Source organism: Saccopteryx leptura, chromosome 1, assembly GCF_036850995.1.
Source record: "Saccopteryx leptura isolate mSacLep1 chromosome 1, mSacLep1_pri_phased_curated, whole genome shotgun sequence".
Classification (NCBI taxonomy): Eukaryota; Metazoa; Chordata; class Mammalia; order Chiroptera; family Emballonuridae; genus Saccopteryx; species Saccopteryx leptura.
Window position 1 is genome coordinate 364,242,577 of NC_089503.1, and position 26,308 is coordinate 364,268,884.

At 40.8% G+C, this 26,308-nt stretch overlaps 1 protein-coding gene across 11 annotated transcripts in view; it reads left to right on the forward strand.

The window, feature by feature from the left end:
• DST (dystonin) overlaps positions 1-26,308 on the forward strand; it is a 502,743-nt gene that overhangs the window by 212,310 nt on the left and 264,125 nt on the right. For all 11 annotated transcript variants that reach the window (XM_066359128.1, XM_066359129.1, XM_066359143.1 and 8 more), the window contains one exon: positions 11,656-11,717. In XM_066359128.1, the coding sequence (XP_066215225.1) occupies positions 11,656-11,717 (62 nt within the window). The remainder of the gene's footprint in view (positions 1-11,655; positions 11,718-26,308) is intronic.

Below are 26,308 nucleotides of genomic sequence, written 5' to 3' on the forward strand. Positions count from 1 at the left end.
TAATGCAGCGGTTCTCAACCTGTGGGTCGCGACCCCGGTGGGGTCACCTAAAGCCATCGGAAAATACATAATGCATATCAGGTATTTACATTCCGAATCATAACTGTAGCAAAATTACAGTTATGAAGTAGCCACCAAAATTATTTTTTGGTTTGGGGTCACCACAACATGAGGAACTGTATTGCGGGGTCATGGCATTAGAAAGGTTGAGAACCACTGTTCTTTCCTTGTTTTTGTTTTTTTTTTTTTTCATTTCTGAAGCTGGAAACGGGGAGAGACAGTCAGACAGACTCCCGCATGCGCCCGACCGGGATCCACCCGGCACGCCCACCAGGGGCGATGCTCTGCCCACCAGGGGGCGATGCTCTGCCCATCCTGGGCGTCGCCATATTGCGACCAGAGCCACTCTAGCGCCTGAGGCAGAGGCCAAGGAGCCATCCCCAGCACCCGGGCCATCTTTGCTCCAATGGAGCCTAGGCTGCGGGAGGGGAAGAGAGAGACAGAGAGGAAAGCGCGGCGGAGGGGTGGAGAAGCAAATGGGCGCTTCTCCTGTGTGCCCTGGCCGAGAATCGAACCCGGGTCCTCTGCACGCTAGGCCGACGCTCTACCGCTGAGCCAACCGGCCAGGGCCGAGAACCACTGTTCTAATGAAATGTTCCCTGCTCAATTTGCTGTGCATCTGTTGGGCAAATGAGTTTGTAAAATTTTTATTCTCTGAGTTGCTTACTTTTATTGTTAAAAATGGTGCTGCCCACGTGAATAGCGCTGCCCAGGTAAAACTGCTAGTTACCTTACTGCTTGGGAAGGACCATTGTTATGCTAAGGAGGTTGCTGGAGGAGGGGTTTTCACGCTAAAAAGTTAGAAGAGAAGAAGGAGGAGGAAGAGGGAGGCCATTTTTTGGGAAGTGAGGGAAGAAGGCAGCCAAGATGGCAGGGTGCTGAAGGAGAAGGCAGTTTGTGCAGAGAAGAAAAGGGCGAAGGAGATGAGGAACCAGAGGGGACTGAGACTGGTGGGGGGGCCTTTGATTCAAGAAAACTTGGAGAAGATTCTCCTGGTTGTGGAACTGGAGAATGTGTGAATGGGTTTTGGAGCCCTGTGTGTTTGTGTTTACGTATGAATGGGTTTTGGAGCCCTGTATGTTTGTGTTTATGTGTGAGGAACGGGGTGCGAGGCTAGAATAAAGGAATGGCCCATCAGCTTTTGGCTCTGCAGTTTCTTTACCGTCTGTCCAAATTAAATGGGAACCTGCACGTGCCTGGCCACGACAGCCGCAGCTGCTGGCCATACAGCATCCTGTATATATATTTTTTATTTTTGACGTTTTCACTTAACCATGTATCTTAGAATCTTTTTCATGTCATGTTACACTATGTGCAAGATGCGTGAACTCTACCTTAGTCATCTAGTGTCCTCTTGATTGAAATTTCAGTGGTTTCAAATATTTTGCTCCTGTAAACATCCTGTATGCTAATCATATATATATATGCAGGTATTTTCTGCAGGTGGAATTATTGGTTCAGAAAATATACGCATTTTCATTTGTAATGGAGACCAACCAATTGCCCTTAGTAAAGCTTTTGCCATTGTACACCCCCACCAGTGCTGCTTAGGACTACCTGTTTCTCTCTATTAGTTATTCTCCCTTGTTATGCCACTATGCAATCATTTGCTTTGTTCGCGATTCCTGATGAGAAGTGTGCATGAGCTTTTCCCCGTATCTGTATTGGCCATTTACGTTCCTTCTGTGAGTTGTATGCTCACGACATTTGTAACTGTGGAGAGGCTGTCTTGTTTCCTTATGGATTAATGGGAGTTATGCATCTCTTTTGGATAGTCTTGGTGTGTGCTGTATTTAGCAGATATTTTCTTCCAGTCATTTTTTTAAAACTTCATTTATAGTATCTGCTATTATATTAGTTTGTTATCAAATATGCCACCCTTTATATTTTCAGTTTCTTTTGGGTTTTATGATTTGTTCTGAAATAATCTCCCTATCCAATTATTTTGAAAAACATTGTTTCCCATATTTTCCTCTAATAATTTTGTTTCTAAAAATTTCTCATTGCTAATATTGTATAATTTTTTTATATTGTTTAATTTTCTCATGTACTTTCAGGTAGGATAAACCTGAAGATTTTATTGTAACTTTATGTCTGAGATGCATCATGAGTTCCATACTCATCTTGAAATATCTCCTCTTCAGTTCTTGGCAGAAAGATTAAGGGTTTTTGAAATGATAAAGAGTTCCTTATAAAGATTATAACTTAGATATGCCAATAACTCCTTTTAAAATAAGGATTTTAACCATACTTAGTATTTAGCACAGAAGCTATAGATTGAGTATAATCTGCTCAAGGAGGGATTGCAACAGAAATTGTCAATTTAATTTAGATTCAAATCCTAACAAATAATAGTTATACAAAAACAATAGCTAAAAAAATATTCAACATTGGGAATTGTAAGTGAGAAAGCTAGGAGTAAGAAGGGGAGAACCCTAGAACCTTTTCATGTTGTCAGCTCTTAGAGAAAAGGAAGAACTCTGTTTGTCATGAAGAATTGAAGCTTGAAAATGAAAGAAGACAGTTTCTCAACCAGAGTTTTAACGTTTTTCTCTGCATCACACACTAGCAGACGAATCTGCTGAGGTCTCTAGAATAGAGACGGCAATGGCTATTATTGGGAGATCAGCTATAGGCTTTGCAGTAATGACCAAGCTGAAAAGTTACTGGGGAATCACTTTTATCCATGGAGTCTGGAAATTTTTGCAAACTTTTTTTTAATGATGGATGATTTACTGTCATAACTTTAGTGGAATTTTCTTAATAATCTTAAAAAACAAATACAGGAAGGGAGAGGAAAGATGTCAAGGCTAAGGCTCAGAGATATTAAGTATCTTCCTCTTGGTGGGTCATACAAACTAATGAAGGAAAGTTGGATTAACTGGACAATGAACATCAGTTGTAGCTCTGGATTCATAGAAATAAATCAAAATGATGTTTCTATGGGAATATTTGGTAAAATTTTTTCCACTAATTTTTTTCCCTTTCTCTTACCCATTTCACTGACAACCTCGAGTTTTGACTGAGGCCACTGTGGGTGAGGGTCATGTCACGCGGGCGAGGGAGTTGTCAGCATAAGGTGAGGGGAGAGCCCCCAGGTGATTATTGGCTGGCCTGAGGTAGGACTGGGCGGGGCGGGGCAACGGTGAGGTCCAGCAGAACGATCCGTTCCTACCCTGCTTCCTGGTAACCAACTACACATTGTCCATCATTTTTAGGAGCTGGTTTTTTCACTAATCCCAACTATTTCAATCCAGTCAGGTTTCTTTTCTCTAATGGCAGAAGTCCCGTAGCTTTCCTCTTGCGATTTGACTGGACTGTGTGTACTACAAAGCTATGTATTTCTGAGCGGCGGTGGTGAGAATTGACTGGATTCCTTCATCCCTTTACCCACAGCTTTTTTCCCTCTGCACAACTTCAACACTTCACATTTTCCTTTCTTTTTAAAAAAAATTTATTTATTTATTCATTTTAGAGGAGAGAGAGAAAGAGAGAGAGAGAGAGAGAGAGAGAGAGAGAGATAGATTGAGAGGGGGTGGGAGGAGCAGGAAGCTCCCATATGTGCCTTGACCAGGCAAGCCCAGGGTTTTGAACCGGCGACCTCAGTGTTCCAGATCGATGCTTTATCCACTGCACCACCATATATCATGCTTCCTTTATTTTTAATAGAGCTTTTGCAAAGTATGTTTTTCAGTCTTTTAAAATTCATATGTGATTCTTATTAATAATAACATAGAAATCTCATTTTTGCCCTAAATTCTGACGTGATCTCTTAGTAAAGCATGTGGTTACCCTTCCTCCACTCTTTAGAATCACTGCTCTGCAGAATTTAAATTCCATCTTTTGTGTATCCTCATCTATGAAGATGTTGCCAAGCTTCACTTTTTACGTTTTGTTAACTTATTTTTGAAAAGTTAGCATTTTGTTCTTCAGATCTGAAATTATAATATTGAACATGCGTTTCCAGGCCCTTCTCTCCACATTGTGCCCGTATTAGTTGTGTGAGCGACATTTGTAATCTCTAAAGTGCCTTGATTTCTTCTATAAACGGGCAAAATTATACAGGGTTGTTGTGAGGGTAATATGCAGTATATGTATGTAACTGAGTCTAAGGCCTGCAGAGAGTAAGTGCACCTAGTGTTTGCTGTTAATATAATCCTCTATTAGTGAAATAGGTGGGGTCAGGCTTTTCTGTTGTGGTAGCCAGGGCTTTAATGTAAAGACAGAGAGAGAGAGAAAGGAAATTAAGGGATACTGACTAAGCAGATACAGGGGTTCCTCGGGTTACAACACATTTCCATCCCTACGACAGTGACGTAACCCGAATTTTGGTGTAAGTCAAAACACACCCTAGCCTAAGTCACTTACCTATCCTAACATGGTTGTAAAATCATAATCTAGAACATGAAAACACAACTAAGCTATAGAAAAAGGAAAAGGACATAAATAAACTGTACTGTACACTGTACTGTATACACTGTACTGTAGTAACAGAAAAAATGACAAACGAGAGTAAAAGAAAGTACAGCGCTAATGGTGTAGGCTGAAACACTCATGTCTTAATTTCTGTAAGTTTTTATGGGCGTGAGCGTCATAAACTTGAAGCATAGTATGTTGAGACTGTTGTAACTGGGGGACCCCCTGTACATACTTTAAACTTCTCAGCAGAAATTGATAGAATTTTCCATTTATAGTACATTTACAATAGAGTTAGAAGTCATATTTGGATGCTTTCCAACATATTTGCAGTTATTAACCTAGCAGTGTGTTTTCTCTTGGCATGATGGAATTTGCTGGGTTTTTATTGCTGAAAATAAATATCTTTTTTTGTTATTTTGGAGTTAGTGTTTGCACAGTTTCTATTCAGGCAGACAAACAGGAGTGTTGGGGATACTGGGTCTGTTGTTTCTTGAGAATAAGGGTTTTCATTTTTAACATTTTTTCATGTCTTCATGGTAGGAATGAAGTTCTTATAAATTAGAGATTCCTTTTTCCCTGCATCGGTAGGTTAACGGTTCTATTGTTTGACGACAGAGGAAAAAAGAGGGTTTTGGAATCGGTTTTAAAATTCCACTTAGGCTATGGAATATTAGGCTGGTTTCCTAATCTCTTGAAACCATGGTTTTTACATATTAATGATGAAGATGTACCATCCAACTCAAAGAATTGTTGAGATTCAAGTGGAACTATTTGTGAAGTACGCATAAAGGAATACTTGATTGTGGTATTCCCCTGAAGGATATGTGTTTAGATGATAAAATTGAGCTTTCCAAATGCACTTCCTAGCAGGAATATTAGGATAAACAAGTTCGGCTGGGTATTATTTCTATTCCAGGGGAATTCTGCCTGGGGTGTTAGAAGAGAATGTGATGAGCTAATTCAGCAGTGAAATCCAACATCCTATTGGTTTGCCTCGTTGCCAAGAAAGTTAGAGGATCAAAAGTCTCTTTTTAAGGGACTTCGTATAAATGGTTTTAAGGTTAAAAGGAGAAATAGATAATTTAGTTTCTTTTTAGTAATTTCTGTATGTGTCCCTTACCAAACAATGGAGGAGCCTGGCTTTGCTAATGTTTGTTTAAAAAGGGGAGTCGACAAGTGTTCAGCTTGCAAGTGGGAGTGTCTAGTCAGTGTTTTCCTTTCTACATAGAAAGTTAACAGGGCTGTGACACATCAGAGCTTATTCGGAAAGAGTTGAGGGAACGGTTGGAAGGATTTATCGCAGAATGATGGGGCAGCTCATGAGAAATGGTCAAGACTGGAACGCAAAGCTGGTGGGGCTGCTGTGCTGTATGGGTTAGTAGTGTCCCTGGTAATATCACCTGTTTCATGCTTTCAGAACTGAGAAAGGCAAGCTGTGCTATCAGTGTTAGTTTGCATGGTGGGAGATTAGCAGGCAGTGAGTGGGGCACCTTTCAGTGATCTCGACTGGCTCCCTGGGGAGAATTTCCCTCCTTTCGTTGTGCATAGGATATGCCTTTAAAGGGTCTCAATATTGTGTGTGTGAGGTGATGCTAAGTGGGTTTAGCTTTGATTGGATTTTACTGAAAACCAGTCTGTGTAGGTCGTAATAGTAATTAATGCTCTTTTTGCACATGTTTTCCTCAAATTCTGTTATCCTTTGCATTCTATGTTATGTGTTTTCAGCCACATTGTACTATATAAGGTGACCATAAATGAATATTTTCATTTAAAACTTACTCTGTAAATTAAATAATTCTCCAATAGAGGAATGTTTTTAAAACTTTATTCAGATAAATAACTGGCTAGTCTATACAACCAAATGAATCATAGGAGGGATTTTCCCTTTTTGTTGTCATAGCAACATTGCTTTAAATATAAGTCTCAGTGTCAGACATCCCTCACTGGGAATAAAATAAAGAAACCATTATGAAACTTGTAATTGGAAAATGAGGTGGTGCAATCTGGAATACTCCCTTTTGAAGTAATGCATACGGGAAGAGGTCAATTACGGTCTCCCCAGGCTTAAACCATTCTCTGATTATAAGTTGCTTTCCTCGGGTAAGTTGAGGCCCTCAAAGTCCACCTGAACTCATTTCTCATTGTTGTAGCATTTTGGGAGCCTCGTGTTAAAGAACTTCCCTTGGTATATACTTGAATGGGATTCATCTGGGTTTATTGCAGTTAAAAAGAAAGGATTTGGGTTGTAACTGTTAGGAAACAGTATTAGAATTTATAGATTTACGTGTATTATTTAGTTAGCTGTAGTCTTTGTACCTTACTCATGAATTTTAGTTGTAGATCGTAATACTGATATTCCCCTCAATATCACTGGCCAGATATTTAGCACCCAGCTAACATTTTCAGCGTACTGCTGAGCTTCTAGCAATTAGCGCCACAGACAGAAGCTCAGTGGTCAGAATAACCTTTTAACAGTTATCTTATTAATTATTTAAGTGAATGTCTCATCTGTACTTGGAGGAAAATTATTTGGTTAACTTTTTTGCTATGGGTAAGAAATTAATCAATAAATGATCGTTCTTTAGAACATATGTTCTACTTCTTCATGGTTCTTAAAAAAATAGGACCAGTTTAAATTTATTTTTATATATTATTAAAATTTTTTTGAAGTAATCACAATGTGTGGACTTTATCTGGATTTCATTTTAACAAATTGTTGAAAAAAATTTAAGACATTGGGATAATGTGAACACTTATGGGGTTGTTGTTGATAATGAAGAATTATTGTTAAGTTTTTTTGGTGAGGACCAGTTTTTATTAATTTAGAAAAAAAGAAGTTGATTTTATTAACTGTTATGTACCAAGAAGATTTTTATGGACTGTATGTACCAATTGATCTTATTGACTGTTATATAATACACATAACATGTTAAATTTAAACAAGGAATGAATTTGTTAGTTTGTTAGGGATCATATTATTATGTGGTGGTTCAATAAATTAATAAACTTGATAGGGAAGCTGTCTTTTCTTGAATTATAAGGATTTTTACTTAACACATTTAAGTATTTTTTCTCTATGGTTTTACATCAGGATCCTAAGTTACTCATTGGGTAAGAAGTGATCTTTAGTTTTCCTACTCTTTCTTTTTTCCTGGAGGCTTAGAAATGCTGAAAATGTGATATGAGTAGCAGACTTTGTCACAGAAGCTCCATTGTTTGCATTTACTTGTCCAAAGTTCACGTCTCACAGCAGGGCCACATTCCTCAGCACCCTGTCTGTGATTGAGGTGTGTTCAGCCTTTCCATTTGAAAGGTGACAGTCTCTTGGGGTGGTTGAGGCAACTATGTCTCCTTCCATCTGAAATGATTAAAGCAGGCTTTCTTTTTGATGGGGAAGCTGCACACGGTTGGCTTCTGTCTGGCTGCTCTACTCCTTTCCGTTGAGCCCCACCTGACGGCCTTGGGCAGCGTTGGTCTCTCTTTCGTTTGTGCTTGCTTACACGGCGGGTGCCACGTCCTTCGTTCAGTTGGTATTTTTATCACACTGCCTTCTTGTCAGGTGCCCTCTCTAGATGATGAGCTCCAGGATTCGAGGACCAGCGCTCTTTCTGTCCAGTCATGTGGTCCCAGTACCACTGTGGCACTGAGCTCATCAAAGGACCCCATAGATGCTGGAGGAATGAGTACATGAGGGAAGCATAAAATCTGCATTTATGTAAAAAAAAGTAAAATAAAATCGGCATTTATCAGTAAGGAGGAGTAGTAGATTGCTTCTCTTTCTTTGTTCTTGCCTTAGCTACTAATTAGTAATCTAGTTTCACTCTGAACTCTTAAGAATAGCAAGGCTGAAAGACAGTTAAGGCATCATATTTTGCTTTAAGTCATATACTGGTTTATCTACTAATGTAATTATATAAGCGAGTATACATTGTTATTCTGAGTTGTATTTTTTTTTAAACATAATTTGCATCATGACATGTATTTGTTGAGTGGATAAAAATATTATGAGGTCTACAATGGGGTAGACAGATGCGTGAGGTGAAGGTGGTACCCTAAAGGACCAACAGAAGATCAATAACTATTTTGTGGATGATAATGTTGGTTAATAGTTATTAATATTGTTGATCTTGGTCCTGACCAGTGGATCAGTACATAGTGTGTCAGCTGGTGTATAGACATCCTGGGTTTGATTCCCAGTCAGGGCACACAGGAGAAGTGACCACCTGCTTCTCCTCTCCTCTCTCTCTTCCTTCCTGAAGCCAATGGCTTGATTGGTTCGAGTGTGGCCTTGGGCACTGAGGATGGCGCCTTTGGAGCACATCAGCTTCAGCTTCAGGTGCTAAAAATAGGAAATGCCTTGGTATTGAACAGTGGCTCAGACAGGGTTACCAGGTGGATCCCAGTCAGGCACATGTGGGAGTCTGCCTCCTTATCTCTCCTTCTCTCACCTAAAAAAAAAATTTATATATATATATATATATATATATATATATATATATATGGTTAATTTTGGCAGTCTGGGGACTTTATAGTGGGAATCAGGCAAATTTTACAATTTTAGCAAAAATTCTGGGCATTTATATTTAGATCCAGCAAGCCTCTGTCTTCTAGGTCTGCTTTCTGCAAACTCTTTTCTAATTTTTTAACACCCAGTGTTAAGTCAAGAAGTCGACTAGATGTGTGGGGCACTGAAAATGAATTTGTTACGAACAAGATCAAATAATAGTCTTATGTTTAGGTGGGTTTTTTTGTTTTGTTTTGTTTCATTTTGTTTTGTTTCTCCCTGAAGATGGCAGGAGATAGAAAGGGTTTCAAGGAGGTACTTTGGAGAATAAAGAATTATGAAACAGAAACTAGGTTATGTGATCCCTTTTTCTGCCCTTTCACATTGGCATTAAAATGTAGGAGAGCTCTGGAATATGCCATCATTGAGCAGCTTGGCAAAGGGTTGAATCTGAACAAACAATTGAATTGCTTTACTAAAATTTATTTAACAATTTTCTTATCGTTGAGCACAGTTTTTGCAGAGTTTTTATTTTGCTATTGTAAACGCTCAGATTTAGATTCATATAGACACATTCTAGGGGTCCCCAAACTATGGCCCGCGGGCCGCATGCGGCCCCCTGAGGCCATTTATCTGCCCTGCCGCACTTCCGGAAGGGGCACCTTCTTTCATTGGTGGTCAGTGAGAGGAGCATAGTTCCCATTGAAATACTGGTCAGTTTGTTGATTTAAATTTACTTGTTCTTTATTTTAAATATTGTATTTGTTCCCGTTTTGTTTTTTTACTTTAAAATAAGATATGTGCAGTGTGCATAGGGATTTGTTCATAGTTTTTTTTATAGTCCGGCCCTCCAGCGGTCTGAGGGACAGTGAACTGGCCTCCTGTGTAAAAAGTTTGGGGACCCCTGTATGTACACAGACAAATTTTAGAAGTAGACTTGCTGGGAAGGAATGTATGTATTTTTAAGGCTTTTCATATTTATTAACAAATTGTTCTAGAGCAGTGATGTCCAATAGAAATTTTTTTAACGATGGGAATATTCTGTATCTATACTGTTTGATATCTTGGCCATTAGCTACATGTGACTAGTGAGCACTTGAATTATGACTAATGCAACTAAGAAAATGAATTGCTAATTTATTTTAATTAATTTTGGTTTAAACTTAAATAGCCAGATGTGACTAGTGGCTACAGTATTGACTAGTGTAGGTCTAAAAGATTTAAGCCAAATTACATTTCCACTAGTGCTATATATATGTGTGTCTTTTTTCTGTGTCCTTGTCAGCGTCAATTTTATTTTTCATAATATCTTGGCAGTTTGACAGGTTAAAAAGCTTGACTTGTATTATTTATATGACTATTATTTGCTAGTGAGGTTGAGTACTTTTGGGCATTTTTTTTTCCAGTGGATTACTTGTCTGCATATATTAAGAAGTTCATCTCTTTATTTCTTATTTGTTTGTTTTTATATTAATATTAGTAATCTTTGTCTCACAGATGTATTAAACAGCTGATTTATTTTTATATTTTTGTTTATATCTAAATTATTGTAAAGTACATATGTACTTTTAATAAGTAGGACAAGCATTTTCAAAGAAACTTGAGTTCTATTAAAATAGTTTAAGAAGGTTCAGGGGTGAGGAGTGAGAGAGAAGAGGTGAAGAGAGCAGGACATGCCGTGGCCCAGGGGAAGGTGGGAGATGTCTGGCCTGTGGGGAGAGGAAAAGAAGGAGGTGGCCCTAGGTGCGGGGAGGTGGGAGGCAGGAAACAAGAAATGAGGGAACTGCCTCCTAGAAGCAGGGAGGAGGAAGGTAGTGTAGCTCTGATCGTTAGCACTAGGTGTTGGAAGATTATGGTTCTCTTTTTAAATAATAACTTGATGAACTAGAACATTCCAATACTCTTTCTTTTTAAATCATAAGAAGCCTTCTTTCAGCCTCCTTTGCATAGTGTCTGTCGTAACCACAGGGTAGCACCACTCTGTAGTAAGGATCGAGTTGGGGTGTTGTTTTTTCCAAGACAGTTCAGAATGGGGAGTCTAGGAGAGACGCGGCATGGTTACTAATTAACCAGAGCCCACTCCAAACCAAAGGACCGGACTGTCAGACCTGACTTATCACCACTTTAAACAGTTCGTTGAATAATCACGGGCAGTTATTTTAATTTCTGTGAGTCTTGGTTTTCTTTTGTGTAAAGTGGCAATGAAACTACCTACCTTCTCTCCTATGAATGTGAAGGCCAAATGGGATGTATTGTGGTTTTGGTGGTGATGGTAGTGATGGTGATGGTGGTGATGGGGGTGATAGTGATGGGGGTGATGGTGGTAGTGGTGATGGGGGTGATAGTGATGGTGTGATGATGGGGGTGGTGGTGGTGGTGGTAGGGGTGATGGTGGTCATGGTGGTCATGGTGGTCATGGGGGGTTATGTTACAGATGCACAGAGGACATTTGTTTAGAGGAGTAGTGTTGGCCAATATAGCACTGGGAAGAGACCAGACTGACAGATAGCTCTTTAATACCTTCTTACAGAGAGCCTAAAGTTTCCAGAATTCAACAAGAAAATTCAAATGCACTAAATTCTGAATACCTTATTTTTGTTTATATGCATGATCACAATGAAAGGTAATTCATACATTTTACCAACTTGTTTTATATTTTTTCTCCCTTCCAGATGAACGGGACAAAGTTCAAAAGAAAACGTTTACAAAATGGATAAATCAGCACCTCATGAAGGTCAGTTTATATTTCTTTCACATCTTGGGATTGTTTTACATAATTTGTTGTGCAGCAATTGATTGTATAGCTCTGAAACACAGCTTTTCAGTATCAACTTCACAGTTTAAATTCTAGAGCATTTCACATGCATTTTAGTCATCTATCATTATATGGTCTGTGATCTGTGGGTAAGGATGGAGTGGGGACTATAAGTACCAGTGATTACAGTGCATTCTGTGACATCGGTAACACCTACCTATTATTGGACTCCAAGAAATCTTAGCTGTTTAAGAAATACGTAAATATTTATATGTTAGGCCATGGAAAAACTGCAATTCTCAGTAAGTTTTTTTTTTCACGATCCAAACCACATTCTGGCATCAGATTTATGTGGATGGCAGAGAATTAGATGAGCATAAAGGTGGATTGTAAAGACAGAATTCTAAGCTCATTTTATACCTCGTACTTAATATGACCCAGAAATTGGTACTTATGTATACATTTCTGTGTCTGTGAAGTACTTAATAGTTGTGGTTCTCAAAATAATATTTGTGTGCCATGGGTCATATGATATAAGCTCTCCAGAAAAATATACATGTATACAAAATTTGCATACAATTTCATGGAGTTATTGGATCTCACTGAAGCCCTTCAATGGATCTCAGCTAAAGAACCCATAGGACTTTACAATTAACTATTAGCCACTTTCCTCCCCTTTTATGGACAGTCATAAATTGGGAGTAGGTAATGTTTTTTTTGTTTTTTTTAAAGGGGTGGAATGTTGGTTAAATAAGTTTTTTTTGGGTTTTTTTTTGCACTTTTCTGAAGCCGGAAACGGGGAGAGACAGTCAGACAGACTCCCGCATGCGCCCGACCGGGATCCACCCTGCACACCCACCAGGGGCGACGCTCTTCCCACCAGGGGGCGATGCTCTGCCCATCCTGGGCGTCGCCATGTTGCGACCAGAGCCACTCCAGCGCCTGGGGCAGAGGCCAAGGAGCCATCCCCAGCGCCCGGGTCATGGAGGGGAGGGGGTAGAGAAGCAAATGGGCGCCTCTCCCATGTGCCCTGGCCGGGAATCGAACCCGGGTCCCCTGCACGCCAGGCCGACGCTCTACCGCTGAGCCAACTGGCCAGGGCCAGGAGTAGGTAATGTTTTAAGTCTGTTTGAGACTTGGAAAGAATTTTCTCATGAAGAGACATTATTAAAATGCGGTTATATTCATTCTGCAAGTCCTATTTAAACCATCATGAAGCGTAGGAGCAGTACCAATAATGTAATAGCAGCTAATAACCTTCTCTAAAAGGGATTCTCATTTCAGGGGCAATCAGAATTACCCGAGAGGTGTTTTAGGTCCCCCTCCTCACCCCTCATTGCCAATATCCTTTCCCCAAATTCTGATATGTCCTTCAGGGATGCCACGTCACCCACTCCCTATTCAAGAATCACTTCTGTCGGGAGCTTCTATTACTGCTAGGAGCTAAATCCTCTGGTGTGTTGGCAAGGGATAAACGGTTAAGGTCCTTGGCCTGTGTGAGGAAATAAACTGAATTCTAACGAAGGATCCCAGCAGTTGACCTGCTCTCTTTCAAGCTTTTGCCTCATCATACATGTGTCCTGCACATACCATGCGTGGGGCTGCTGTGAGCATTGGGGTGTGGACCCCTGGAGCTAAAGGCTCAGACAGGAGTCCCCACTTCTGAGGCACACCCCAGGGCAGCCATGTTTTTGATGACGAGGTGCTCCTGTGGTGGCTGGGTACTTGGGGGTGTGGTCACAGAAGGTGCCCCATGTCTTTCCGAATGGAACCAGTAAGGTCCCAGGTTGGTAATCAAGTCACAGCTGCTGGCACGGACACTGGAGAGAGATAGAAGCCTAACATCGGATGATGTCATGGGAACTGCAGCTCCAACACCACACAGTTATTGATTGGGGGCCTACTATGTGCCAGGCGTGGCGGACTAGCCAATCTTATGAGTAGTTCATAAATTGTCTGATTGAGTATAAAGAGTGCCTTTGCTAAAAATGTCAGAACACTAGCTGAGCTGTGCGTACAAAGGCTCTGTTACTCACTCTGAGGGCCCATCAGAGTGCTGGCGAGAGTATTTTTACTGTGTGTCTACATTTAATTAATTATCCCAGCAGCCCTCAAAGGTGATTTAATTTAGTAGGTACACACACATAGCCTTCAGAGTCAGACAGCAAGACATCTTGATTTACCTGGGAATGTGTGACCTCTTCTTTTTTATTGTTGTCTGGAATATCAAGCTCTTTTTAAATTATAGTTGAGATACAATATTATATTAGTTTCTGGTGTACAACATAGTGATCTGACATTTATATAACTTACAGAATGACACCTTAAAAAGTTTAGTAACCATCTGTCGCCGTACAGAGTTATTGTGATACTGTTTCTAGTCCCTATGCTATACTTGACATCCCTGTGACATGTGTGTTATAACTTTAAGTTTGTACCTCTTAATCCCCTTCACCTTTTTGCCCATCCTCCCACTGCTCAACCCTCTGGCGACTGACAGTTTCTCTGATTCTATGAGTCTGTTTGTTTTGTTTGTTCATTTGTTTAGTTTTTTGGACTCCACAGAGAAGTGAAATCATACAGTATTGGTCTTTCTCTGACTTATTTCACTTAGCTTAATATCTTTTAGGTCTATCCATGTTGTTGCAAATGGCAAGGTTTTATTCTCTTTTTTTTGTATTTTTTTGAAGCTGGAAACGGGGAGGCAGTCAGACAGACTCCCGCATGCACCCGACCGGGATCTACTTGGCACACCCACCAGGGGGCGATGCTCTGCCCATTCGGGGCGTCGCTCTGTCGCGACCAGAGCCACTCTAGCGCCTGGGGCAGAGGCCAAGGAGCCATCCCCAGCACCCGGGCCATCTTTTGCTCCAATGGAGCCTCGGCTGTGGGAGGGGAAGAGAGAGACAGAGAGGAAGGAGAGGGAGAGGGGTGGAGAAGCAAATGGGCACCTCTCCTGTGTGCCCTGGCCGGGAATCGAACCCGGGACTTCCGCACGCCAGGCCGACGCTCTACCACTGAGCCAACCGGCCAGGGCCAAGGTTTTCTTTACATGGCTGAATAATACAGTGATCCCTCATCTGCTGCAGGGGTTAGGTTCCAGAACCCCCCTGCGTTAGGTGAAAAACCGCGAAGTAGTGACCGTATATTTATTTTATTATTTATATATATATTTAAGGCTAAATTTAGATTTAATATTCTTTTAATATGTTTTAGTTAATATTTTATATATTTTTTCAATTTTTTAGGCTAGGAAATGCTTCTTTTACTGCAAAAATAATTAAAATAATAAATATATAAAAATACCTATATACCGCAAAATCCTGCGATATAGCGAAAAATCCACGATACAAAATTAGATATATACAATTTAAAAATCCGTGATGTAGTGCGACCATGAAAAGTGAACTACGATTTGGTGAGGGACGACAGTATTCCTGTGTGTGGACGGGTGTCTGTATGTCTGTGTACGCACACCCATGTATCCACTTCTCTACCCATTCCTTTATGGATGGACACCTAGATGGCTTCCGTAGCAAGGTTATTGTAAATAGTGCTGCAACAAACGTGGGGGTGCATGTATCTTTTCAAATTAGTGTTTTATTTTCTTCAGATAAGGGTCCGGAAGTGGAATTCCTGGCTCTTCTTTGTCTCATCTTACAGCCTTTGTTGTAAGCCTATTTATCTGGTGTAAGTGTTGCTACCCCAGCTTTTTTTTTTTTTTTTAATTTTTCTGTTGATGAGAAAGAGAAGCATCAATTCATTTTACTCAGTTGTTCCATTTAGATGTGTACTTCCTGACTGCTTCTCCTGCGTGCTCTGACCAGGGGTTGAACCCATGACCTCAGGTGCACCAGGTCCACAGTTTATTCTCTGAGCCACCCAGCCAGGGTGCAACTTTTTAAAACTTTTTCATTTTCATGAAATGTATTTTTCTTTTTTTTAAAAAAAATTATTGACTTTAGAGAGAAGGGAATGAGAGAGAGAAAAAAAGAAAGAGAGAAGCATTGATTTATTGTTCCACTTTTTAATGCACTCATTGCAGGGGCTCTGAACGGAGATTGAACCTGCAACCTTGGCGTACAGAGACGACACTCGAACTAACTGAGCTTTCGGGCCAGAGTCAATAACTCTTTTCCATCCCTTTACTTTCAGTCTCTCTGTGTGTTTGTAACCTCTTTTTTCTGATAAAATAACAAATCTCAGAGAGTTAAGTCTTAATTCTGCTGCAACAGAGTAAGAATTGAGAAAATAAATATAAATATTTTTGAAATGCTAGCCAATTGATAGATGCCAGTCCAACTGATTAGGCTTATAATCCCTTACCTTATTTGCTTCTTAAAATATATTATAGGTCAGAATTTAAAATGAGGCTGTATTAAAGAAAGGGCCTCTTTAGGGAGGGGGAAAGTTAAACCATGTAGTCTTGGGTAACTTCCACTGTGAGGTATTTACCTTCTTGTTCTGTGTTGTTTGAGGGCCTGGAGACCCTGCTCTTGGCTTAGCTGTCTGGGAATGCTAGACATCCTGTAGGGTGCTCTCTCTCCATCTTTTGATTAATTCTTAAAAATATTTCTCCTTTCTAAATTACTAATTTTATTTATTTTAATTTAATATCACTTAAATTTTTCTTTTTTATTGAACCTAGTTAAGGCTCCAAAGAGAACTTGGTTCTGTTTATTTGGGAAGTGAGGTGATTGAGTGGTTGTCCCAGAACAGACTTGACTTTACTGGATTTTTCATTTTCATTTTATAAATAGTAAATTCTGCTAACTTGGACCTAATTGTCTTTGAAAGAAGAATGTCTCCTACAGCATTTTCAGTCTGACATGTAAACCAGAGATGGGAGGCATCAAGCGGTCAGGCAGACAGGAAGTCGAGGCTTTTATTATCTGTGTGACGTTAACCTGCTTAGTCTTTCACCTGTAAAATGGTGGTCATGATCGGTTATTGGGAGGATTTAAATGACATAATCCATCTAAGCATAAAGTATGAGATTTTGCATGTTGCACTCAATAAATGAGGGTTTGTGGTATAGAGTGGATTGACTTGCTACCCTTTTTAGCTTATTCATTTTAGAGAGGCTGGGGTTTGGGGTTCAGAATTTATTAGGGAGGTAGACCAGCCTGCTGCCCCCTTGCCTTGAGTCCTGCAGAGATACTGAAGAGTTACTGAGTGTCCCGTCCTCGTGCGCCCCTCCCTAGTCATTTATAGGTTGATCTTGGGGCCCAAAGACGGTTTTTTAGTTACTCCTCTTTTCCCACACACTCTTCTCACAGAAAGGAAGTTAGTGAAGACTCCAGAGATCCTGAAGGGTCTGAAAGGTTGGGCAGCTTTTGATCCTTAGTTGTAATTTCACTTTGATTTGCTCTGGGAGGCCATCTTCCAAATCCTCCTGTTCCTGTCTTTTGTTTCCCGGGGAAACTTGCTGGTGGGGCTGCCCCGGCGGCCCTGAACCCCGTGTGATTCGGAGAGAGGCTCTGTGTGGTTTGGTTTCTCTGTGCGCTGCGGTGGGTTGCCGCTCTGCCAGCAGGTTCCCCTTGGCCGAGATCGCGTTTCCTTTTCTCTACCTCGTAGTTTCAGCTACTCACTAATTAATCCCCATGATTTAGGAAGTTATGATTTGTGCAGCTGTAAAATAGCATATACCCAGTGCCTAGGGGATAGATCTGGCACGGTTGATTTTAAAGCTTTTTATGAGTGAGAAAAGTAAATATGGTGGAGTTTAATATGATCGCATAAGTTACTATTATGTCCATATGTGTAAACATTGGCTCCTTAAAATATATTGGTTAAAGTTTTTTAATATAGCTTTTCCTCCAGAAAAAATTAATGTAGCTATATTTCAAACTTATCAGAGCTAAAATTACATTTGTTTAAAGTGAACAGATTGCTTAATTAAAACTTATATTTGTCGGTGAGCAGATGTCTCTGGCTTTAGTCCAGATGTATTTAAATTTTAATGTTCTTCTATTTCAGTTGTATGACTAAGTTTGTCCTTAAACGGGTTGTTCTGGCAAGAATGTTTTCCTTTTGATTCATCGTTCCTCAGAGTACTTTTAAGAATAAAGTCCATTGAATACATTTAAGTCTGCTGCCTCTACAAGTCTCTTCGCACACTAAGTAGACCAGCTGTTTACTTTGCAAATTATGGTTGCTAGGTAAACCACTGATGTCAGTAACATTTGCGTATTATTCTCTAGCATAATTTTAATTACTGTATTAAAACATGAGGTGTTTGTTTTTTAAAAATACCTATGACTTCAGTTAGCTAAATTTTATGCAGAGAAATGTTCTAAAATGCAAAATTGATGACATTCTTTTATTTTGTACAATATTAATTTACACCCATTCTACCTAATGCGCTTTATAAACTAGAGGGTCTTATATCACTACTTAGTTTTTGTTGTTACTGGTCACATGCGATTCTGTCTTGCTGTCTAGAAATTTATAAGACAGAAGTATAAGAGATGACACCTAAAATTTAAGTACCTGTGATTTAGCTTTTGCTTTGTTTTCAGAAGAAATAAGAAAGGAAATCTTTTATTTTCTGAAGCATTTAAAGAAATCCCAAGATTTCCTTTTTGTTTACTTGGACCCCGAATTAGAACTTGAGCCATGGCTATGTTCAAAAAGAATAATTAAGGTTATAAATGATTTTTAGGAGAAGATTAGAGTCTGAAGAAGTTCATATAATGTGCTTTCCTTCTGTTGGACCCATCTAATTGGCAATAGATAATGGAAGTATATTTTTGCACTGGTTAGCTACACTGTAAAATTTATTCTGTAACATTGTATAATAGTATACTTGGTTTAATTTTTTATTTATTTTATTGATACCTAAATGCATTTAGAGAGAAAGAGGCCATGGGTTCTAATATTGAACCACGCCCTTATTAGTAACCTGCTTGGTTACGACATGGGAGACACCCAGTTGACTATCAGATTTTTCATCTGTTCCATCATATCTTTGGAAAGCTTACTTTACTCAGGGCATAGATATCCTTTGCCCACATTATAAAGTCAACGACTTCGTGGCTCCACTGAATTAATCACACTGTTCTTTATTTTCTGATTTGGTAGCTGGAAGGAAATGTAAATCCCCAAGCTGAGAACACAGTGATAACTTTTGGGGAATAGAAAGAGCTCTATTTGCTCTGTTCTTGACCATTGCTGGCTTATCGAGTACTTTTACATCTGTGGGCACAGATGAAATAGGAGAGTTTTTAAAGCACTGACTTTATAAAGGGCTAATGAAAAAATAACTCTTCTGAAAGTATAATACAATGTTTTGGTTCCTAAAATCTGCAGATAAGATATATTTTTTCAGACTTTAGAGTTGCATGAGTGGTTCTTAAACATTAATTGCATCGAAGTCACTTAGAGGGGTTGTTAAAATCGATTCCTGGGCCCACCCCAGGAGCTTCTGATTCACGAGCTTTGGGGTGCAGCCTGGAAATTTCTGTTTCTAACAATTTCCAGGAAATTGTGTTTCTAACATCATGCTGCTGCTGAACCAGGGCCATTTTTGTAAAACTCCTGATGTAGATAAATGAATAAATATTATAATTAACCATCAATTCCATTTGGTATACCAACAAATACTCTACTGTGGTTTAGAAAATAATAGCAGCTATCTTCCGTTGTACCTCTACTGCATGCTAGGTACTTTACAGCATTAATACCCACACTCATAACAATGGCTGCTCATACTGTTTGACAGGCAACCACATGCCAGGATCTGTCGCATTCATGTCTTAAGGCACTTAATTCTCACATCATCTTTTAAATTGGTTTTTTAATTTCTTTTTTTTTATATAGATTTTATTTATTTTAGAAAGAGGACACAGAAAGAGAGAGAGAGAGAGAGAGAAGGAGGGGAGGAACAAAAAGCATCAACTCCCATATGTGCCTTGACCAGGCAAGCCCAGGGTTTCAAACCGGCAACCTTAGCGTTTTAGGTCGACACTTTATTTACTGTGCCACCGCAGGTCAGGCCTCACATCAATTTTTATGGACAGGTCCTGACTAGTATTATTATCCTCGGTGTCACAGATGGTGGAAATAACGCACAGAGAGGCTCCATAATCTCCCAAGGTCATTCAGCTAGCAATTCTCAGGATTTGTGTGGAAAATAAGGCTAAGAGAGATGCCACAATTTTTGTATACTGGAAAACCATCTAAGGAAGAAGTGAATATTACATTCTAGTCTGCCTGACTCTAGGTGTTTTGCTCACTGTACAACAGTGAGGTTAAATTTCAAGTTGTTGCATGATTAAAGCTGAAGGAAGAAGCTGAGCTTCACATTTGGACATTGGTCTGATCTCTTTACAAATATAATTTGGCATTAAAGTTATTCTCTTATGGAATGAGAGATAATAGTGTTTGTAGTAGAGGAAGGGTTAAAAGCTTTTTTATTTTATTTTATTTTTAATTTTCCTGAAGTGAGAAGCAGGGAGGCAGAGAGAGACTCCTACATGCACCCGACCGGGATCCACCCGGCATGCCCACCAGGGGGCGATGCTCTGCCCATCTGGGGCATTGCTCCATTGCAATGGGAGCCATTCTAGCGCCTGAGGCTGAGGCCAAGGAGTCATTTCCACCCTGGGCCAACTTTGCTCGAATAGAGTCGTGGCTGCGGTAGAGGAAGAGAGAGATAGAGAGAAAGGAGAAGGGAAAGGGTGGAGAAGCAGATGGACACTTCTCCTATGCACCCTGACTGGGAATCAAACCCGGGACATCCACACGCTGGGCTGATGCCCTACCGTTGAGCCAACTGGCCACAGTCAAGGGTTAAAAGCTTTTTAGGGGAAAGACCCAAAGTGAAGAATTTAGAAGTGAATCTTGCAAATCTGGTTTTATAAATGTGAAAAAATAGTTGATTTGGTAATCTAGACAATTTTAAGATAGTATGTGATATGTAGAAGAGTGTGAGGTTATTTTGTAGATAAAGAAAGAGTAGCTAGGATCGAAAAACTTGGAATGTCTTCTCATCATGAAGGATAATGACTTCTTGGTGATAAATTTCTCATCAAAAAAAAAAAAAAAAAGGGCACCTGGCCTGTGGTGGCGCAGTGGATAGAGCATCGACCTGGAACATTGAGGCTGTTGCTGGTTCAAAACCCTGGGCTTAGGCCCTGGCCGGTTGGCTCAGCAGTAGAGCGTCGGCCTAGCGTGCGGAGGACCCGGATTCGATTCCCGGCCAGGGCACACAGGAGAAGCACACATTTGCTTCTCCACCCCTCTGCCGCGCCTTCCTCTCTGTCTCTCTCTTCCCCTCCCGCAGCCAAGGCTCCATTGGAGCAAAGATGGCCCGGGCGCTGGGGATGGCTACTTGGCCTCTGCCCCAGGCGCTAGAGTGGCTCTGGTCGCAACATGGCGACGCCCAGGATGGGCAGAGCATCGCCCCCTGGTGGGCAGAGCGTCGCCCCCTGGTGGGCGTGCCGGGTGGATCCCGGTCGGGCGCATGCGGGAGTCTGTCTGACTGTCTCTCCCTGTTTCCAGCTTCAGAAAAATGAAAAGAAAAAAAAACAAAAAACCCTGGGCTTGCCCAGTGAAGGCACATATGGCAAGTGATCAGTAAACAAGTAAAGTGAAGCAACTATCAGTCGATACTTCTTGCTCCCCCCATCCTCTCTCCTCTCTCTGTAAAATCAATAAATAAAATCTTAAAAAAAATGTCCAGAATAGCACTATGCTTACCTTCAACTAGGCTGTATCGAACTTCTAGTATCATCAGGGCTATATTTGAAACACAGTTTGGGAAGTACTCTATTCTGAGGCAGCTTGCTGTTTGCCTGGAAATATTAAAAATGCATCTGTGTAAAACCATAAAACAGTTATGCAGGGTAGCGTGTGCAGGGAGCCGGAATGAGTGGCAAACAGTGCGGGTTTTAAGAGGTCAGATCTAGGGGACGTGGGTGGCTCTGAGTAGTCAGGGAGGGTGCCAGGCCAGGAAAGGTGACTGAGCTGGGTGCAGAGGAGGGGCGGGGTGGGGTGGGAGAGGGTGGGCACGTGAGCCTGATGTACTGGATTGCAGGGTTTGCTGGAAGAAGATCAGGTTGGATATAGAGAATGCTGAAGCCAGGTGAGAAAGGGATTCATTAGCCTAGGATGTTGTTGGAAGTTTTTGTAGGTAAGAGTGACATAGGTACCTAGCATTTTAGGAAGAACCTTGAATTTCATACATAGATTGGCATTAAGGAACTAAGTGTGAATTCCATGACATGACTTTGTGTTTTCACATAATAGCTACGTGTTTGCCAAATGCGTGAACCTTCAGAGAGGTGACTCTTAGCTTAGCCCAGGGGGCTCCTTTAATTCCCCCCTCTGCTTTGTAGCAGGGACTTGGAGGAAGCTGGAGAAGACATGCCGACACAGGAGGTCTGGCCTAGCAGTAATTTGTGGGATGAGACTGGGGGGTTGCTGTCCTCAGATTTACCACAGTGGGACGCCTGGATGCAGTCTCAGGCTGTCTTTATAACGCTGAGAGCTCTTTTGTACTGTTCTCTGCGTAGGCCACATCCAGAACGTTGTGTTCAGTTTCTGACAGTGCATTTTAAGTGAAAGTGTCCAGAAGGAGGCCACCATGATGGTGAGGGCAGGGAAACAATCTCTTGGTTGAGAAGTGATGGAAACAAGAAGGGAAGCTGGCTTTGAAAAGAGAGGATTAAGGGGAAATGTGATGGGTGTTTTCAGATATTGACAGGGTGTTCGTGTAAGAAAGTGCAGTTTGGGGTTTATTTGATCCAAAGAGAAGATTGCTGGATAATTTGCAGGTTTGAGGATTTAGGCTCACAGAAAAGATATCTGCAAACATGTCAGGGCAGGTGCAGAGAGGGGTCAGGTACTGCATTTAGTTGTCATGTCTCTTTAACCTGCTTTAATCAGAAACAGTTTTATAGCCTTTTTTATAGACTTTTATGACATTAACATTTTGAAGAAGACAGAATAGGAATTTATTTATACAGAATGGAAGGTGAATTAATAGCAAAATATATTTTGGACTTGAAGTTATTTTATAACAAATAGACAAACTTTTTCTTTTTTCCTATGTGAGTCATTTAAACAATTAATTACAAGTAATTTCAGTGTTTGTTGATAAAATAGTGAACTACCTTTTCAGACTAAGAACACCAAAATTTTACTCAGTAATTGCATCAGATAACTTTAGTTCCATCTGTGGTCAGTTATAATTTCTTCTTTTGATTTCCTTCCTCATATGGTTATCTTTATTTCTTCCGTCACCACCACTAACATTGACTGCACGCTTACTATGTGCTAGGTCCTGAACGAGATTCATGCCGTCCATGATCTGATGTAATCCTCCTCTTATCAGTGAGGAAAAGGAGGCTTAGGGGGGGTGAGTGCATCTGCCCAGCAAGATGTAGCTAAAATGTGTCATGGCTAAGACTTAGTCCTTGGTCCTTCTGGCTCCACAGGAAAACGGTGTCATACCACCGTATCATGGCACACTAGAAAGGCACAGAGTTAAGGATGGTCAAAAAGAAATGGAGGCACAGGAGGCAGAGGGTAAACAAGCAATATGCTGCTTTACTCAGCTATGATTTCCCTTAGCCTTATTCTTCGCATTATAGGTCTTTGTTCTTTTGGCTTGGCCTCATTATATGGCCTTGAATTTTTATTTACATTTTTCTCTAATCAATATTCCTCATAGGAATAGATAAAAGTATACGAAGAAGTCAAGCAGCATTCCTGAAGGTCATTGTTTTAGCCGGAGAAAGGATACTGACTAAGGCATTTTCCAAGGGGAAAAGCATAGCTTTGTGATCAGTGGTGCTAACACTCTAATTCGTGTTGTGTAGGCCTTCACGTCAGAAGTGTCTGCCCTCTCTCTGTATTCAGGTGAGTCAAGCAGAACACTGGTTATTTAATACTAGACTCTAAGCTAGGGGACGGGGCTGTGTCTGTCTTATTAAACAGCGCACCTAACACGGTATCTGATACGGTGCTGGTTTCCTCAGAACTTTGTTTGCTGGTTTGACTGTGAAACCAAATGAAACTCCCCCCCCCCCTAGTTTATGATATAGAGCTATAACCACTTCAGTGGGGTACTGAAAGGGTTGTATTAGTCAGAGGAAGAATAAATTTATGACAACTTTCTCCTTTTAAAACTGAAAAGACCTGTTTCATAATAGGTATCGAGAATGAGGCCCCAGGTCAACCAGGCTGTGATTGAGAGGGCCAGGCCTTGGACACCCTCTCCTGACCCCTTTTCATTGATTGCATATTGCTTCTTCATTTCTGGCTAGGTGGTAAAAAGTTTACTCATATCCACAGATGAGATTAATTTATCTAAGGTTACTAATTAACTTTACTCTACTTATCCACTATTATTTTCATCAGTTCAGAATGTAGGAGAATATTGGCTACGGCTAGATTCTTCTCACTTGGAAATTCTCTAATAAGATATTAAAGATATTAAAATTAGTAGATTCTCTGCAGTTTTACTGCATGTAGAGGGAAGAAAAAAATATTTTTCTTCTACCCTTCTAAGGTTCTTGGCTGGGCTTTATAACAAAAGACAGATTAATGAGAGAAAAACAGACAAATAGACTTAATAAAAGTTTTGTGTGATACGGGAGCCTTGCTAAGGAAATGAAGACCAGCAGAAGTGGTTAAAGCTGAGTGTTTTTACCCTGGACTTGATGAAGAGTGGAGTCAGTGGAAGGATAGAAGGGTGTGAGCCACTGGCGGCCGGCTGGGAAAACTCAGCCAGGCCTGTTTGTTTGGATTCTTTTCAGCCTCTCTCCACCTTCAGAGATAAGACCGTCCTTTCTCCCAGCGGCTGGGAGGGCACCGCCAGCAAGATGGTCTATGACCTGCCGCCAGGTCGGGTGGAGGCAGAGTCCTTCCAGCACCTGCCATTTCCCCAATTTCTTCAGCTTAAGATACTTACGATGTCAAGGGGCCATATTTTGGGGTAGCGTGTCCTGAACACAGTCATGAGGATGCGGTTCGGTTTCTTTGAAAATACTTTCTAAGATACTTCTTTCCATAGAAGCAAACAGAATTCCAGGCCCTAGTCAGAGTTTGCTGTACTGCAAATTGGAGGGAGAATTCAGGGAGTCATCTTGAAAAGCGGCTAACAGGGGAAGTCAAGGAGCAGAGGACGTGGGAGCCAGTAATCAGAGAGGCAGGAGAGAGAGCCAGGCTGTGCAGGGAGAAGGTTGGACAGGGAAAGTGCTCAGGGTGTCCAAGGTCAGAGTGTCAGGGTAGGAGTGGGTCATGCTGGACTTGTCTAGGAGTTTGGAAACTGTTGCCCTAACACAGTTATTTGGTCTTAATATGATATAATTAGAGAAGGACGTTCTATGTTGTGAAAAAGAGAAAGGGGTGACTTCACAGGTGTTGCAGCTGGGAAACTGTTGCATACTTCTAAATATGGTGAGCTACACAGCCCGATGGAACTGTCCTGCTGGTTTACATTGGTACCATATTCTGATACTGATGTTTGCTTACAGAATTTCTTATCAGAATTGTTTAAGTATTCCTGCTTGTGATTTTTTTAAGCTCTCATGGAAATATAGTACTTTTTTTTCAAATAAAATGTAAAGAGTCCATAGCATTCATTATAAGGTTAGTTTTTGCTACTACATATATGCAGAGTCCCTGACATATGAATGGGGACTTTTATAAGTCATTTTTAGAGACCTGCATTTCCCTGGAAGGTTGAAATATACGTATGTTATAATGCCGGCCTTGTTCTTAGGCTGGCCCACTAGATCTTGTTTAATGCACATCCTATTTTACAGATATTAAGTCTTGAGATCAAGGAACCATAATGCGCTAGGAGAGAAAGCGTGGTCTCTCTCCCCATCCCCAAGCAGGTGTTCAGTTGCAAACTTCATTCCATTTCTCTGTGCATTCCTTATACTCACCCCACTTTCTTTTCCCAGTCGCCCAGGGCTTGGGTGTGTTCTTCAAAGAAACTCTATTTTCCTGTGTGTTCATGTTCCATTTGGGATTCCCCAAGTAGCTGGTCTCATGTGGGGTCAGGAGCAACTCTAATGGGGACCTAATTCACTGAAGTCCGTAAATGATAGCGCACGCTAGCCGTCCTGCTGGGAGGTAAATACGTGTTAGAGTTTCAGACAGATTCAAGAAGAGTCAGTTGTGCGTAGGAAGGAAGCTCATCACGCCTGCAGTCTGCCCTGGTGGCTAGATTTTCTAAGCTCTTCTTACTTTTTTAGGAGCTTCCCTCACTGTCCTTTGGAGCCCAAGGAGCGTGGTATAGTATGGTGCTGAGGAGCACAGGCTGTGGCCTGCGCTGCTTGGACTCACATTTCCCCGGGACTGTTTATTAGAAATATGACCTTGAACATTTCTAAAGCTTTGTTTTCTCATATGTAAAACACTGATATCTTTATATCTGTACACCCTTAGGATCATTAAAAAGCCTCAGGTCTGTCCTCCCTTATTCCATAACAGTGCAGTTGTGGCCTGCTGCTTGCATTTCTATGGTTTGAGTCCTAATGTCCCTATAATGAAGAGACTGCCCATAGCGCACAGCTCTTGTGGTTTTTATTTATTTGTTTGCTTGCTAATGG